The sequence below is a fragment of the Caretta caretta genome, chromosome 8 (genome assembly GCF_965140235.1).
Source record: "Caretta caretta isolate rCarCar2 chromosome 8, rCarCar1.hap1, whole genome shotgun sequence".
Lineage (NCBI taxonomy): Eukaryota > Metazoa > Chordata > Testudines > Cheloniidae > Caretta > Caretta caretta.
In genome coordinates this window covers 93,497,767-93,515,049 of record NC_134213.1, presented here as the reverse complement: position 1 = coordinate 93,515,049, position 17,283 = coordinate 93,497,767, and the positions used below count along the sequence as shown (strand labels likewise).

The window sequence follows — 17,283 nt, the reverse complement described above, 5'->3', positions numbered from 1 at the left end:
TTAAGAGTTTCAAAAATAATTTATTCACATCATGCTTGAAAATTCAGAGAGTAGACACAAAGGTGCCTCTCCCATCATCTTCAAAGAAAGACGTTTCAGTCCTTCATCTATACAAATTAACTTGCTTCTTGCTTTATACAGCCAGTGGTTTTTTCCTTCAGACCAGCTTACCAAAATCAATGCCCAGACTTGTATTTCACAAAAGGCAGAGCAACATGCTGTTGCTACCCTAGGAAGTTAGAGTAAATTTAACTCTTATCTTTCATTGTCTCCCATAGTGCAAGAGGTAGGTGAATGGCTGAGTAAAGCAGTGCACATAAACTTAGCTTTTTTTTAAAAGACGTGAAATGGCTGATCTTATCATCTCTGTTGCCTGAGTAGAGACTGCGGGAGGATATGACAGGAAGAGCAAGGAGTAAGGCTGCTATCAACCTCCATTTAGGTTAGAAAGTGCAGATGAGTACAGATACTGCAGAGAGATCCTGGAAAATATTTGAGTTGTATGTGATCCCAAACCCAGAGTTCTGTTCTTGAAGTTATAATTATCATTAATTTAAAAGCACTCCCCAAGAAAGAGCTCAGATGTTTCCCCTATGATGACATTGACCTTCCAGTTGCTATCCGAGGAAGGATGGTCAGTAGCCTGGTTGCTTGTCTTGTATGCTGGAGTCTCGGGTTCAGTTCTCTGCCCTGCTGCAGATTCTCTCTGACCTTAGGCAAGCAAGTCACTTCGAGTACGTCTACACTGGAAGAAAAAAAAAAAAAGCAAGCAAATGAAAACAAACACTTCTGTGGCAGCAAATCTCACAACCTGGTTCTACAGTTTTTTCTGTCTGTTTTTGCAGTATAGATGTGCCTTTCTCTCTCTCTCTCTCTCTCTGTCATATCTATCTTACATGTCGCTCCTTGTACAGACAGGGAGCATATAAAATAATCTTAATTTCAATACATCTAACTTGCATTAAATCTTTTTTTTTTTAAGATGAAAAGAGCCCTGGAACACCTTCAAGAAGCACTAGCAGAAAAAGAAGAACTGAAGCAAAGATGTCAAGAACTAGACCTGCAGGTGAGGAGACACACACTTTTTCAAATATGTGACATCAAGAAATAGAAGCTCTGTTAAACAGTTGCAAAATGCAATGTCTTTAGAGGTTAAATTTCACCTATAAATTTTTTGTTCTTTCAGTTTGTACTGAAACAAAACTTCCACACTCTGAAATGCTTCATATATGCTATTGTTGGAAATATTATCCTTTAATGTAAATCCATGCTCAGCTCCCCTGTGACTATTGGAAAATATATTGCTAACCCATAGTAGGAAAGATTTCTTGGCATAATAACTTGATATCTTGCAGTTAGTAAGCAGTCGTTGCAATCATGTAACTATGAATAGTAAAAATTATTATAAAAATGTTCCATAGTTTATTTTCAGCTAACAATAGCTTTAGCCCTTTTAAAAATATATTAAGAACCAATTCATTATAATGGACTGATTGCATTCACTGAAGGTGAAATTAAGCCATTTTCAGTAGGAAGCAGATGAAGAAAGTCTGTAATCAAGTAACTTTTTATCTCACTTGTTTGTAGAGTTTCAATATGGGGCATATTTTAACAGTTTTCTATATGGTGGTATTAACTTCAACTCACAAATCAGTAAAGTCGAGCTGAGGTGAGGTAATCCTTCTCCCCTGCATGATAGTGTTCCCATTCTCTTTCTGTTATGTAAGGTTCCACCTGCAGCTTTCTTTCTAAAACCAAACTTTCAGGGGTCTGTAATTCTGAAACTTGATATAAGAGGCCTCACCCTGAAAATGTGTTTTGCTCAGTGTTCAAAACTTGATCAACTTGCTTTTGCAGAGGTGGAATGGTAAATGATTTCTGGTAATTGCACCCACTGTAAATGTATGATTGTGCTGAATTTACCAAATAGCAAAGCTAAGGAAAGATTTTTAGCCTGTAACTTTATGCCAGCCATTTCTGCTTCAGTCCCAAATTGCCATTTCTGGTTGTGCTGTGATACCTATGATGCATCATTTTGAGAAGTCAGAACTACCACACAGCTGTTATAGACTTCTGTTTGGAGTAGTTAACTTGATGGTAGTTCACACAAATCTGGTTGGTCTATCCTCTTTGCATGTCATGACCGGGAGTAGTTGTTAAAAGTATGTATAGTTGAGCATGAATGTACATATGGTAACTAAAGTATATTAGTATGTACTAATGGAAAGTATATTTTGTAAAATAGGCGTCCATATTTTTGAAATTACACAATACGTATTTGTTCATTTCATCATCCAGTGGTGCGCCATGGTTTCAGCATAATGTATATGGTGTTGAAATGAAGTAGGAGACAGCCAATGTGACTCTGAGGGACCTGAAATGAGAGTGAAGGAAATGAGTGAGACATTCAGTTAATAAACATCCTGCTTTCTAAAAGTGTGTACTGTCTCCATGACTGAAGACTGATTAGGTCTTGTACAGGGAATAATAAAAGACTCTTAAGGCACAGATTTGCTCTAGGTTTGCAAATATACGGTAAATTGGCTTACCAGATATTCAGAGAATAGGACCTTAAAGCCAGTAAGTACTCGGTGAAGAGGTGGGAGAGTGCTTTTGGTTTCTTTTACATCTATTTAATTATAAACACTTAAATTGTGATATAATCATGGATAAATAAAAAAATATTTTAATATTGCATCAGATTATTATGCTAACTTTATATCTTATTAAATATTGCCACCATGGTATGCTGCATATGTATTGAAAGTCATGATAATGGCTGACCTTTCTCATTTAAACTAATTCTTAATAAATTCACTTGTAAGGTCTCAGTCTTCCTTGATATTTTCCAAGAATATAAGAAAGGTAGGTTTCCTTTATGATTCAGGAAAACATAACCCAAAGAGCACATTCTACTGTTTAAGTGCCAGTTAACTAACACATGCTATATGCTCTGATGTTTGATGAAGTATTAAAATTAACACACCATCTTTCACTAGAAAGAGCTTAAGGGTTCCGTCATTTAATCCTTGCCCATTTTATGGCTGTTTTAATATACTTACAAACTTAGTGTAATGTTGTGTTCCCGTTTGCTTAGCTGTGAACACTTTCAAAATCAAACCAGTTCCGTCACTGCAAAAATGCATGCCCTCTATGATGCTGTCTAGGATTTTTTGTGTGTCTGCTTATTAGCTTATGGCTCTTGGACCTGCTTTTTGCACAACCATCCATGACTGAATGCACGGCAGTGCAGTGTTAGTGTGCTAGCCAGTCCCATTCTGCTTTTTATTGATAAAAAGCCAAATTGGAAATACTCTTCATCCTACTATTATTGTTTCTGTTCAGTTTCTATAGGCATTGTTTTTTTTGAATTAATCATATTTGTTTCCTTTTGTTTTCATAAAATCTGAACATATCCGTAGCCCCCCGTATTTATAGTTTTCATTTATAAAACAAAACAAAAAAGACACACTTCCTTGCTTGACAACTTTCATACTCTAAAGCAGCTAGGTGCTTAAGGGTATTTATAAATCACTTTCTAAATTTTTCAAATGTTTAACTTCTATGTAACAAATTATTTGGTGGCATCTTATAATCTATTATTTTGGGTTCTTCTTGGCAATTGGATGGGACCTATAAACTTGATGTTGTGTTATGTGCACTAGGTGGCTGCCCTTCAAGATGAAAAAAACAGTTTGATGTCTGAAAATGAGGTCATGAATGATCGATTAGACCAGTTAGATGGCTCTCTTGATGATCCAAATACTGTTGTTGCAAAAAAGTATTTCCATGCACAGCTGCAGCTAGAACAACTGCAGGAAGAAAACTTCAGGTACGAAATAACTTGCAGCTTTATTTAATCCTCTCTCAAAATGTTGTGGTCGTATGTGACGGGAGTTTCTTCTAAATACGCAGGATTTTCCTTCTCAGTTCACTTTTCTATTCACTATTCTAAAAGCTTCTCTCTTTCATTGAATTAATATAAACTATATTTTTAAAGGTACAGTTTAGTGTTTCCCCTAAACTTCTTCCATTTTGGATGATCATTGAGACCATTAATGCTTTTCCTTCCACGATTTTCTAAAATATTGTGGGCTCTAATGGGAGGGAGAAAGGCAGGACCAAGGATAAGAACATGAAACCAAATGTTTCATGTGGTGATTTGTACTAATAAAACCCCAACATTGTCTGGGTCTAAGTGATTCACACTTTCTTTTATGGCAGTTATAAATGAACCAGAAACTCCTTTGAGTAAAATATTAACACAGTAAACTAACAGATCTGTTCATATGATATGGTGTGTTTGTAGTAAATAGCCCAAGTGACAATACTTTTGTTAGTTGTTTTTTCCAGGCTTTAACTACCTTTTTTTATTCTGTGTCTGCTAAGCTTATGTATTTTGAATATTTTTTACTGTTTCAATGGAAAGTGGATCATATTAGTTACATGAACAAAAGATAGGAAAATATATTTTCTTAACAGCTTCTTGTTTACAAAAGGCTTGAAGCTGCAAAGGATGATTATCGTGTTCACTGTGAAGATCTGGAGAAACAACTGATTGAGCTGCAACATAGAAATGATGAGTTGACCTGTTTGGCAGAAGAATCCAGGGCCCTAAAAGATGAAATTGACGTTCTTAGGTATGTAGTGGACATAGCTACCATTCAGACTGAAGGTTCTGAAAGATAATGCCAAGGCTCCATATTTAAAGATAGACATTTCTGTATAAAATTACACAGCTTATGTCTTACCACAGGCAAACTTAAAACTAAATGGAAAAAAGGACCAGAGTGAAAAATAAAATTGGAAGGTGAAATGTAAGTTTATGAGCACAATAAGTACTCTGCATATCGACATTATTTTGCAAAAGACTCCCACATGAAGCAGGACTAAAAGATACAGCCTTTCTCCTCCTGATGTAGAAAACATAAAATACCCTAGGAAATGAGAATGTTCTAATCATAATGGATTTTATTACCAACAGGATATTTTTATTGGCAAAGGCCCGCCTTTTCTGATACAGAAAAAAATTAATTGCCCAAATATAAGTCTCAAACCAAGTGAAAATGAAACTTAACTATCTGCATCTGTATTTTAGTTAGATTGTATTTTCAGGATTACAAGACTCAGTAGGGGCAAAACCCAACAAGCATGATGAGAACTCATCGTGTTGCGTTGAGTTCAACATATGTAAACTAAACTGGTTACTAAAAAGTACAGAAAGTAAATATGGTGCTATCATATTTCTAGAAATATAACCATGTAAAGTCACTCTTTTATTGTTATAGCAGATAATTTAATATAGAATAAAATATATTCCAATTTTACACTATATCAAGGTTCATAGAAGAGCATCAGGTTAAGTATAAGAGATTGGATTTTGGAATTACTCCTGTGCTAATTTTTAATTTTGTAAGATGCCAGACAGTAAAGTGACTCAATATTTAGTTTAAAGGTTTGTTAATTCTTTTGTGCCAGTAAAACGAAGATCCATTTCTGTATTAAAATACCTTGATATTATTTGGACAGAACACTTTCTGTCTTATATACCTTTTTAAAAGGAACTGATCAATTTGTCTTCCTTGTTCACGCCTCCTGGCAAAGATACCCATAGGATAATGATCTCCAAAACATATCTGTAGTAGTAATGTACTGTAGCTTTGTACCTATTTCTGCTAGATAGAGGCACCAGTATTTTGCAGGCTTATTCAGCTGCAAGATCAATCTGTAGCCTAGAGCATAGTTCACTTGTATTAACTCCAACACCATCATGAATCTGTGGGGCCATTTAATATACTGTCTCCGTCTACAAGGCATATGTCAACACATGGTTTTGTGGGCCTGCATCTCCACAATGACTACTTTTAAAACTAAACTTTGTGTTTGAGTCTATATGAACCCTACAGCTTAAAAGAATTAAAATAATGCATTAGTTTTACACAGAGGACATAACTCTAACCTTGGATATATGCATGCATCTCCCTGTCTAAGCTAATTGGAGCCATGCTTGCAGATGAGAGCAGAACTTACTGATTTGCTTGGTTGCAGTTTGTTTGTGTGAAAAATACATCTTACTGTTTCCATAATTCATATTTATTCTTGTAGAACTTTTGCAGATAAGGCAAGTAAACTGGAGTCAACAGTTGAAGTGTATCGTAAAAAACTGGAGGACTTGAATGACTTCCGCCGACAGGTAAAGTCTCTGCAAGACACCAACATGATGTATATGCATAATACAGTCAGCCTAGAGGAAGAGCTAAAGAAGGCAAATGCGGCACGTGCTCAGCTGGAAACATACAAAAGGCAGGTAAGGCAACAACTGTATTCAACATCTTAACTATTCTCAGGTGTATTTTTATTAAAAATAATTACAGTTGACTGAAAAAGATTGAGCTGCTTGATCTAACGATTGTTGGGGCTGGTGTCAAGACTGTTCATAGGGAAACTTTCAGCTCTGCAATATACTCTCTCTCCTTTTCCCTTCCAAACTCTCACCAGCTGGCTTACCTGAGGTCATTTCTTGACCTGCAGTTCACAGCACAGTGTGCAACTCATCAGTTCAATGAGTACAGTGGTGATCAAGGTGTCCTGTTTTGTTTAATGTGTAGCTGACATCTTCTAGGTATGACATACTGTCTTACTGATTTTAAAAATCCTTTTTTAAAATATCTTGTTTTCATTTTCGGAAGTGCACAACAATTTGCTTCTGAAAGTTCCAAGCTAGTCATCAGAATTCCTATATGCCTTTTATTTAGGGGGAAAAAGGCTGCTGGCCAAGATGAACCATGTGTGTTGGTTGTATTCAGCAGAGACATAGACATTTTAGTTCTGATTAGATTACAACAACCATAGAAACCTACTTTATTAGGTTTCTGAGACCCTGTGAATAATGAACTGCTTGAACATAATCTTCCTCTTCTTAATCCAGCTCTTTTTCCCCACCCAGAAGTGCCAGAGTTTAAAAAAATTATATTAATAACATCTTAGAACATACACTAAATAGAACACCTATGTCATTATCATTCAAGGTCCAAGAGCTTCATAACAGACTTTCTGAGGAGTCCAAAAGAGCTGATACGTTAGCATTTGAATTGAAGCGACTTGAAGAAAAGCATGAATCTTTATTCAAAGAAAAAGAGGTAAGTCTTATGCATGAGTATTTACTCAAATTCACTAGAAAGTCTCTCAGATTTTTTGTGTGCTGGCCTGGCCAGAATTTTTCACTGTGGTCATCTTGAGAATAATTTCTCAGGTGCTCTTAGGCATCAGTAGTGCTGCCATAGGGATGAGATTTAGCATTAGAAATTATGTATATAGTCACTTTAGTATACTGGTCTTTGTAACTTGGAAATTGATAGGTCAGCATTTGGTATAAACATTATCAAAAGCCTTCAGCATTTAACTCATGTCCTGAAAATAGTGTTATAAATGATGGATCTTTCATTCCTGATGGAATGTGCCAACATGAAACAATTTCGTCTTATTTCTACCTTAAATATGCTTTGACCTTTTCTTAGAGACTTATAGTGCAGCGGGATGCTCTGAAAGAAACTAATGAAGAGCTCCGGTGTTCTCAGATGCAACAGGATCACCTGAATCAAGCAGGTACTTTCTTGATGTTTTTTTAAAATAGATTGGTATGTTATCTGGAAGTGAATTTGTCAAATTTTCGTGCCTTTTCAGATGCATCTGCTGTAAAAAGTCATGAGAATCTTGCTGCTGAAATTCTACCAGTGGAATACAGGTAAGGAAAGAGCTCACCTTGAGCAATACCCTTCCCTTGCTAAAGTTCAGTGTCTCAAACAGCTTGTTGGGCAATTTACTACTTTTCAATTAAAAAAAACCTAGAAGTTTGATGTTCTTATAGGGAAGCCACTAGTAAAATGCTTTATAGACATTAAATTAAACCTTGCAACACGCTGTATAAGGTAGGAAGGTATCCTCATTTTGTAGATGAGGAAACTGAAGCGGAGTGGTTGAGAACTTGCTATGGTTATATGGAAAGTCTGGCAGAATCGAGGATAGGCAATCACAGAAGACTTGCAAAATGCAGGTTCAGCCCTGAATAATGTGGTGTTATATGTCTTACTAAATCTACAGTAAATGTGTTTTCGACTGGGATAAGAAGGCAAGGGTGGGGAAGAGACAGGACTGGACAGTTTAGAAGGGGTGTAGCAGAAGGGGTCAAGTTTTGGGGAAACTGGCAGAAGTCTTCCCACTAGAGAACACTCCCTTCCAAGCCTGGAATGAAACTCAAGATTCCTGAGAATTATCATGCCTTTGCTATCAGCAAATAGCTGAGAAACTCTCTGACAAAGAATGTCTCATCCCCCTCCAGCCCACGTAAGGGATGAGTATTCCTATCAGTTACTCTGTTAGCTCAAGTGGAAGAGGTGTGAGTGTTGCAGAAGTTCCAACTTTGCTGATGATCTATGAAGGTGTCAGTATGACACCACCTGATGAAATTTCTGCTGTTGTTTTTACAAACAGAATGATACAGGGTATAAATCGTATGTGATCGTGTAAGTAGACTGCATTGTAATGGATATACATTAGGGGGCTAAGTTAAGGTTTCACAGGCAATCTTAATTCTGACATTTTCCTAACTTTTGAATGCTTGATTTTGCAATATTAATAATAATCTTTTAACAAAAGTATATTAATCACATCCAAATAAATTGATTTTTGTTAGTTTTATGTCAATTATCTCCAATTAAAATAAGCATATTTGGTTTGGTGTGTATTCTCTTTGTGAGGAAATCTACTGCTTTCTGTATTTTACTGAAACTAACAGAAAACTATGCCACTTGTTTTTACTGAAGAACATTCAGTACACCGGCATTTTAGTGAACTGGAATGCCACCTCTTCTGCAAAATTACTTTCTTTTTAGATAGTCAAGAATTATTTATATAAACTCTTCACAGAATGGAGACTTCTTGTTTTTGACCCATAGAGAAATGTTTATTCGACTGCAGCATGAAAACAAGATGCTTCTCTTGCAACAAGAGGGTTCAGAAAATGAACGTATTGTAGAACTCCAGGAACAACTAGAGCAAAAGCATCGGATGATGAATGAACTGGAAACAGAAAAAAGGTGATTTGCTTTCTTTTTTTTTAATCTTCTTTTAAAAATCTGAGAACAGTTTGGAGTAGGCACCAGTCAGAGAAAACAGCAGCTAATCGCACTGCAGAGAATAATCTCAGGGCTGCAACCTTAGAAGGGAGGCAGTGTGACTTGCCTTGCTGATCCAACACTAGTTGAAGGTAACCACTTGTCCTGTCCTTTGGCTAATGGAAGCATTGATGCAGTCATGACAAAGAGGAAGGGGTAAGGAAGCTGCAAAGAACATAGGAAGTGTAAACCTGCAGAAAAGACGTCAGCAGGCCAGATGTGGCTGCTCCATGCTTTGATGAGGATATTCTTTAGGACTCATCTCTGGGTGATTCTTGATAGTCCTAGAGTGGGTGAAGAAAGTCGGTCACTATAGTTTTACATTGCTCAAAATGTAGACCTTTGGGCTGGGGAGCCAGAGTTGTGACACTGGGTGAATTTCTCCACTGGTTAAGGAATGCTGAATGCAGTTCATCTTAGGCTATAACAATTTAGGAATAGTTTAAATTGCTAAAAATTTTAAGTGTACTGCAAAGACTTTTGCGGAAAACCTAAGAATATGCTTGTGATATCTCCAAACAGGAGACTACATATAGGCCACTTAAAAATGTTCCAGTCTTATCCCCTTTCTTCATTCCAGTACATGTGCAAAGGTGTTTTTTTTTAAATAGGATTAAAACTTTTTATTTGCATTATCTCAGCCCAAAAGCTAAGGTTTCTTCAAAACAAAATACATCAGCTCATACAATCTTACTAGATTCCCCAATAAAGTATCCAAATACTTAATATTTTAGTATCAGATAAATCATCTGCAGCAGGAAGGAAAAAATGCAATCTTCTACCCACCACTTCCAAGTAGGAAGCTTTCCGTGCTCAGCTGGGAGACCAGTGCCATCAACATCTGAAGTCTAAGGGCTTGGCTACACTTGCGAGTTACAGCGCAATAATGCAGCCCCGAGCACCCTAGCTCACTCCCCGTCCACACTGCCAAGGCACGTAGAGCGATCTGACTCCACGGCTACAGCGCTGCTGGTACTCCACCTCGGCGAGTGGAATAACATTTGCTGCGCCCCACTGGAGCGCCGCGGCGCCAGTGTGGACGAGGTGTTGCATTACTGCGCTCTGATTGACCTCCGGAAACGTCCCGTAATCCCCTTAAGTCAAGTGACCACTCTTGTCTTTGTGAAATGGGCTGCAGAAATGCGGAAATGCCTGTTGAAAGCTCCATTTCAGAGAAGCCAACTGCTTATCAGCTCCAAGAAAAAGCAAAAATTTACTGTTTGCTTTGAGTGAGTTGGGGGGGGGGGTGTCTGACCTTACAAGACAGCATGCTGCCACACTGTCAGCACCCCAAAAACCCACTCTCTTCCCCCCCATACACACAACACACTCCCTGTCACACTCCACCCCACCCCACCCCCATTTGAAAAGCACGTTGCAGTCACTTGCATGCTGGGATAGCTGCCCATAATGCACCACTCCCAATGCCGCTGCAAGTGCCACAAATGTGGCTACGCCAGTGCGCTGTCAGCTGTCAGTGTGGACAGACTGCAGTGCTTTCCCTACTGCGCTCTACGAAGGCGGGTTTAACTCACAGCGCTCTACATGTGCAAGTGTAGCCATGCCCTAAGTCTTCATAAAAAAAAAAATACTAGCCCTTATGTTTTTAAAGATCAACAATCTCATTAGTTTTCATTCTTGTTGTTCAGAACGCGGAGGGCACCAGTTACCTGGACAAGAAGCATGTCCAGTTCACTGCTGCTGCTTTGATTAAGCTCCAAATACAGACCAGCATTGGAGGCAGTAGCGGCTGTGAGGGGCTAGATTAGTAGACACCCTATGTAACAGCCAGAAGGAGCTGGGAGAGAGAAAGTAGTAGAGACCCTCCCCGTTGTTTGAAGCCAGGAGGCTTTGTGGTATGGGACAGGGTGCTCAAGGTAGTAGCAAAAGAGCAAGTAACTTCCCTTGTCCTACAGCCAGAAGGGGTTAGGGTTGGGAGGAGGGACTTCAGATTTGTCAGACTCCTTTAACCAAAAGCAGATACTGAAGATGAAGCCCTGAAATAGAGTCTAAGGGCAGCACTCTGGCAGGAATCCCAGCACTTTCTCAGGTACCGCAGACACTTCCCTTCTCTCCAGGTAGGCACTCTCCTCCACTACCTACACAGCCCTTCCCCCCCCACCCCCACCCCCCAAAAAAGTAAGTTGTAGCCTGTGGGCTACTAAGTGTCCAGTAAATGTTCCAAGCACCTGCCTGCAGCAACTATAATTAGGTCTTATACACAAACAAAATATATATTGACTTCAGACACTTGCATTTTGTGTAACCCTACTGAAGAATTATAACCCAAATGTGTAGGGGAATAACTTCACTCTACATATCCTGATTACTAGAAGACAGATGAGTAACTGAGTTCTTTTACCTTGTAACAGGCTAAGCAATGAGCGTATTGGAGAGCTGCAGCAACAGATTGAGGATCTCCAGAAGACTTTGCAGGAGCAAGGATCCAAGACAGAAGGAGTAAGTAAAAACTAGAGGTTCTCAAACTTCTTGAAGGTGGAGACCTCTCACCAATTGTCTCAAAATTCTTGTGAGATAGTGTCAGACTTTCTTTAAACGTAATCAAAATGGTGCCCCGTCTCCTTTTCAGTCTTGCTGGTGCTGATAATTATTATAACAACAACAAGGATGTGGCTTGGTGGGGTTATTAGCCTAAGAGATAGTAATTTGCAGCAGGGAGAATAAAATTCTCCTGTCTGATCAGTCTGTCGAAGGTCTAGAGCAAGCCAAACTTGACAGGAATAGTTCAGCAGCATCCAGACACAGGGAAATTCTCAGTCTCTCCAAACTGGGGAGCCATGAGTCCCCTCAGAGCAGCAGAGTCCCAGCTCAAAAACTTTTAAGCAACTTAAAAATGAAATGCAACTTCTCTAACCCTAACACTTAAATGCTTCCCTCCACTCTGTGAGAAGAGAATAGAGCCAGAATCCAAGTATCAGAATGCAGAAGAAGGAAGCGTTGTCTGTAGTGTGCTCCCTACATTTCCCCAACTCTGCTGAAGACCCTTTGGAATTCTTGCTCCATAGGTTGAAAAGCAGAAGAGCTGTGGGAGCCAGTCTTACTCTTCTGAGTAACTTTTTCTCGCTCAGATAGCAAAGTGTTGCAAGTTAACTCTCACAATGTGACCACAGGGATAGTAGCTGTACTGCCTGCCATTCTGCTCCTGCCATGATGGATCCTTAGGGGTCTCCCTCTTATGAGAGGGATGTGCCCTGAGGGCTCATTCATAAGGAAAGAAAGGACCATTGTAGTCTGACTTCCTGTTTAACACAGGCCATAGAACTTTATATGAATTAATTCCCGCTTGAAATAGAGCGTGTCTTTTAGAAAAAAATCCAATCTTGATTTAAAAATTTCCGGTGATGGAGAATCCACCGTGACTAAGGCTATGTTTTAGTCACTGATATTTGTAGTAAAAGTCATGGACAGGTCACGGGCAGTAAACAAAAATTCACGGCCCGTGACCTGGGGTCCATGACTTTTACTAAAAATACCTGTGACTTAAACTTGGGCGGGGACTGTGAGCAGTCTGGGGGCGGAAGTGGTCCAGGGGCACCCCGGGTGCTGGGGCAGGTGACCCAGGACCCCCACTGGTGCGGGGGGATGGTGCTGTGGGGGAGGAACTGACAGGGGCTCCCTAACTGGCTCAGTGTCCCTGCAGCTTCTAGGCAGCGGAGGGGGACAAGCATCAGCTGCCGCAGCTCCCATTGGCCGGGAACCGCAGCCAATGGGAACTGCGGGGGTGGGGCCTGCAGGCAGCATGCTGCGTGGAGCCCTCCACAGCCCCTCCACTGCTTGGGAGCTGCAGGGCCATGCCAGTGGAAGCCCCCCACCCCGAGGTAAGCGCCCCCCTGCCCCTATCTTGAACCCCCTCTCACACACCCAAACTGCTGCTGCTGGCCCAAGGGCTGCCCGAGCCGGAATCCATGACAGACTCTCAGCCTACCATGACCCTTGGTAAGTTGTTCCAATGGTTAATTACCCTCACAGTTAAAAATTGTGCCTTATTTCTAGTCTGAGTTTGTCTAGCATCAGCTTCAAGCCATTGGATCTTGTTATACCTTTTGTCTGCTAGGCTGAAGATCTTTTTGTTATAAAACTTATGTTTGCTATGTTGGTTTTGGTAGACTGAACAAAGAGAAGGTTGCGGGAAGATTTGATCACAAAACAGATTGACCTCCTTAGAGTTTTTCACTGTAAGACGTGTTTTATAATGTCTTCTGTCTGCCAATCCCCTTCAACAACGTGTTTGTGTGATATAATTGTAATTATTTAAGATTACAATTTTTGAAACGTTTATATTTTATTTACTTGAATCCTTGCTTTCAGGAATGGTAAATTCAGGTTAGGATCAATAAGTCTTGAAAAACTAGTGAAACTTATGACAAAAAGCACAGCAATTGTGGGGTGTGTAGTTTTTACATTTTTTTATTTTGTGTTTGAGTGACAGGCTTTAATCATTCTAAGGAATTCCCTATACCAGAATAAACCTCATAATGTGATTTCAGATTCTGAATTTGTACTCATGGAATTACCTCTGAATTTTAATTCCCTTTGGGATTGGGAAGATTTTCTTTCTGTGGAAGTGGCAAGTAGTTCTGTCCCCAGATCCTATTAGTTGCAGAATCTGGGAAGACTGATACTGCCTATAAATCACCCTGGCAAATTATATAATTGACTACTGTTTTTTTTTCCTTAAGTTAATCACATTAGCCTTGCTATTTTGAAGCTGAAAGTCATGCCAGTTGAGGCTACAATTCTTCCTAGTAAACAGTGAAGGTTAGTGTTTTTAGTTATTAGTTAAACTAAATAACACTATAATAACGCTAATAACTAAATAACACTAAGGTCAAAATTTAGATGGAAATCTTATGAATTGGCTTCATTTGCACTGTTTTTTTGGTAGGGGGAGCAGGTTAGTTTTTTTCAATTTTTTTTATTTTTGTTCTAACAATTTCAGAGGGAATTATTTCAAATGTAGGAAAATATTACAATACGTACTGTGTATTTTAAAATAAACCTATTTTAAATTTCTAAATGTTCTAATGGTCTAAATTGAGACGTAAAGTTAATGAATGAAAAATATTTGGAGTCTGCTTTTGTAATCATGTTTTCTTGTTTCCTTCTTTCTGCTTCCTTCTTTGAATTGTCTCAGCCTTTCCACTTTTGCTGCCAAATGATTCTATAGCAAGAAGTATACTATAAAATCCAGAATGTCAGAGTGATGCAAAGAATATGAATAAAATTATCTAAATGCGCAGAGACTATTACTTTTACCATGTGTGTTTTACTGAACAATTCAGAAGTGTATCTGAAAAGTGAAACTTTTTAAAAAAACTGTTTGTAAAAGTTGGAGCTCCCATTTGGTTATGCACCGAGAGTTATATTTTTAATTTTCTGGACAATGTCTAAATTCGTTTTTAATTCTCTTACCTTTATAGTCCAGCAAGCTGAAGCAGAAGTTAGAAGCACATATGTAAGTAAAGCTAACTGATATTTATATACAGCCAAAAAAGAAACAGACCTCTAATTTAAGTTTTTCATATAAGCAGCAAATACATATAAGCACTATTAAAGGTCAACCTTATTTCCAAACATGGGAAATTCAGTTAAAACTGCCGCTCTATCCTTCAGTCACCTCATCAGGGCTCCCAGGTGTCACACACATCGCGTGATAGTCACAGCTCAGTCTGGTTGAGCTGCAGAAACTCTGCCTTTTGGTCCCCAGGGCCATTGCTGCAATGTTGAGAAGTCATTCAGGCAGGCATCTTTTCTCTCCTTCCTCACCTTGCTGGATTTCAGTCAGGAAGGAGTTCCCAGGATGAGCGGTGGTTCTCATCCCCGCAGAGAGGCCACAAGGCTCCCTCTAACTTCCTTCTCCCTCCTGTGTTCCTGCAGCCAACTGCACCGAGTTTGCCCCACTTCCTGAACAGCAGCCTTCTGTGCCCCAATACCCTGCAGCCCCCTACTTCTTAGAAACCCCAGCACTCACCTATGCCAGCCAAAGCTGCCAGGTTTTGCGTAGCTCGATGTCCTACCTCTACCATTGCTTGGGGCAGCGTGTGTTGACCACAAGCTCAAGTTTATGATTATATACAAATTAGCTCACTAACTTTGCAAACAGTATCTGCACAAAACTTGGCAGCTGTGCTTCACAGTGATATGAGCCTTGTTTTTGCAAGTCACTCTTCTGAGATCCCTTGAAAACAGTGTATTAGACAAACAGGGTGAATATACATATTCTCCTCCTCCAAGTGTTGTCCATATTGATCCCCCACTTTTGCAACACGCATATGTAAGTTTTTCAACTTTCCGAAAAGCAGCATCTGGGGCTGGACATATCCTCACTAACAGATCTGAAGGCTTAGTGCTCTACCCCTTTGTTTAAGCTTGCACCGAACTTCCCTGCCTTCCCAGCACCACAGGCTCTTTAACGATTGTGATTGTTGTCCTTTGAGTGATTGTGCATGTATACAGTCCATTGTAGGTCCATTTGTGCCCAATGCATTTGAGTCTGAGACTCTTGCTGGCAGTGCTAGGTAGTGCATGCACCCCTGCCACACCTCCTTGCACACAGAGCTGAGGGCAAAAGGGGCATGACCACTACCTCTGCCTCAGTTCTTTCTTACCACTCACGGCAAGAGTTGGAGCTTCCCATTGCTCTTAAGCTTCAGTTTGTTCAACTAACTTTACTAAAAAAAACCTTTGTGTACATAGTTTTTAGAGATTTTAGCATTAGTTACTATTAGAGCATAGTATTAGTTATGAGAGTAGTTTAGTAACTTATTCATTGGTGCTGGGTGTCTTTCATCATGCAGAGATCCCTAGGGTTTAAACTGTGTTACTTGCAGGGCCATGATCCCTGTAAATGATAGCCGCACAAGTTGCCTAATTCGTTTAGGCCAGGGACATGTTAAGGACAGATGTTCCATTTATACCTCCTTTCCTGTGGGGACAAAGAAGCAAAGGGACTTCTGTCTTAAGGGACATTTATTTGAAAAGTGTCCTCCTTCAGCGCCTGACCGCAGCCATGAGAAGATGGAGAGTTCTTTAGTGCCTTTCTGGCTGCTTCAGTCTCAAAGCCAAAATCAGGAGAAAAATGATGTTCTGCTCCTGGGGCCTTCTCAAAGCCTTCAAAACAGTCTTCATTTTCTGAGGTGGACACAGTCCAGGTTGCATTCTTCATCCCAAAAGTGGGACAGATCTGCTAAAAATTCCTCCAGTATGGGAGTCAAGGTCTGGCCGTAAACACCAACATTCACCAGTACTGTCTGAGGCAGCACCATCAAGTCCGGCTCCAGCGGGGCCATCGAGACTGGTGGTTTCACCTTCTCTGTCAGCCATATCTACAGCACTGGTACTATTGGTTTCAGTGCCACTTGTGTTATCTGAGGAGTACTTATCTCCAATATGTGTACTGTCTGTGTCCCTGCAGCAAAAGACCTCATGTGCCTCCCTTTTCTTGACTCTCCTTTTCCTCACCATCTGGTACTGATTACAGTAGCTTTAACTACATTGGCATGAACAGCACAATTTATTTTCACTGTACATCATTCTGCATTCCATGGCCACCTGTCCTGGCCCTAGTGACTCCCTTGAACTGCTCCCAGAGCTTCCAGATCACCATCTGCTATGCAGTCTAGGAGCAAGTGACCTTTTCCAGTGCCTTGTCTATCAGGGAACATCTTCCAGTTTGTCAGCCATATCCAATTTTGGAATTGGCAGAGGAAGAGAAATCTAGGGATGAACCCACACATCTTTCTTTTCGCATTCTTCTTTCCCTGATGAGTGCATAACTCTTGAGTCATCTTCACCATTGTCTGGACACTTCAGAGTCTTTCAAGACCTCACAAGGTGTACAGTTGTTAGGAGTAGTCAAAGTTGTGCATGAGAATCCGTACAAGTTTTTAGGTATTTTACAAGCTCCAGCCCTGGGAAGGGTTGTCCTTCCCATTAATGAAGCTCTATTCAATCCTGCTGAAACCCTTTGGCAAACCCCAGCTACTGTTCCACCCACTGCCAAACACATGGACAGGGGTTGTCAAGTTCCCCAGCAGGAATTTGATCCCCCACCACCACCCATTCTGTGCCAGACTCACGGCAGTAATCA

The 17,283-nt window shown here is 39.9% G+C and overlaps 1 protein-coding gene and 1 long non-coding RNA gene across 7 annotated transcripts in view; one reads left to right on the top strand and one right to left on the bottom strand.

Annotated features, from left to right (window-relative positions):
• Positions 1 to 15,297, bottom strand: LOC125640758 (uncharacterized). 5 transcript variants are annotated; one of them, XR_007357896.2, is made up of 5 exons: positions 15,166 to 15,282; positions 14,812 to 14,909; positions 6,031 to 6,202; positions 2,268 to 2,374; positions 1 to 745 (listed from the first exon to the last, which is right to left on the bottom strand). It is a non-coding gene; the product is annotated as an uncharacterized LOC125640758 (long non-coding RNA). The 5 variants fall into 5 exon arrangements; XR_012669727.1 differs by lacking the exon at positions 14,812 to 14,909 and having other exon boundaries at positions 1,648 to 2,374; positions 15,166 to 15,297; XR_007357894.2 differs by lacking the exon at positions 14,812 to 14,909 and having other exon boundaries at positions 15,166 to 15,297.
• The window catches only part of HOOK1 (hook microtubule tethering protein 1), a 64,521-nt gene that overhangs the window by 37,303 nt on the left and 9,935 nt on the right, over positions 1 to 17,283 (top strand). For both annotated transcript variants that reach the window (XM_048859623.2, XM_048859622.2), the window contains exons 8-17: positions 983 to 1,066; positions 3,666 to 3,832; positions 4,500 to 4,640; positions 6,106 to 6,307; positions 7,029 to 7,139; positions 7,518 to 7,605; positions 7,684 to 7,744; positions 8,955 to 9,095; positions 11,546 to 11,633; positions 14,615 to 14,649. In XM_048859623.2, coding sequence (XP_048715580.1) covers positions 983 to 1,066; positions 3,666 to 3,832; positions 4,500 to 4,640; positions 6,106 to 6,307; positions 7,029 to 7,139; positions 7,518 to 7,605; positions 7,684 to 7,744; positions 8,955 to 9,095; positions 11,546 to 11,633; positions 14,615 to 14,649 — 1,118 coding nt within the window. The remainder of the gene's footprint in view (positions 1 to 982; positions 1,067 to 3,665; positions 3,833 to 4,499; positions 4,641 to 6,105; positions 6,308 to 7,028; positions 7,140 to 7,517; positions 7,606 to 7,683; positions 7,745 to 8,954; positions 9,096 to 11,545; positions 11,634 to 14,614; positions 14,650 to 17,283) is intronic.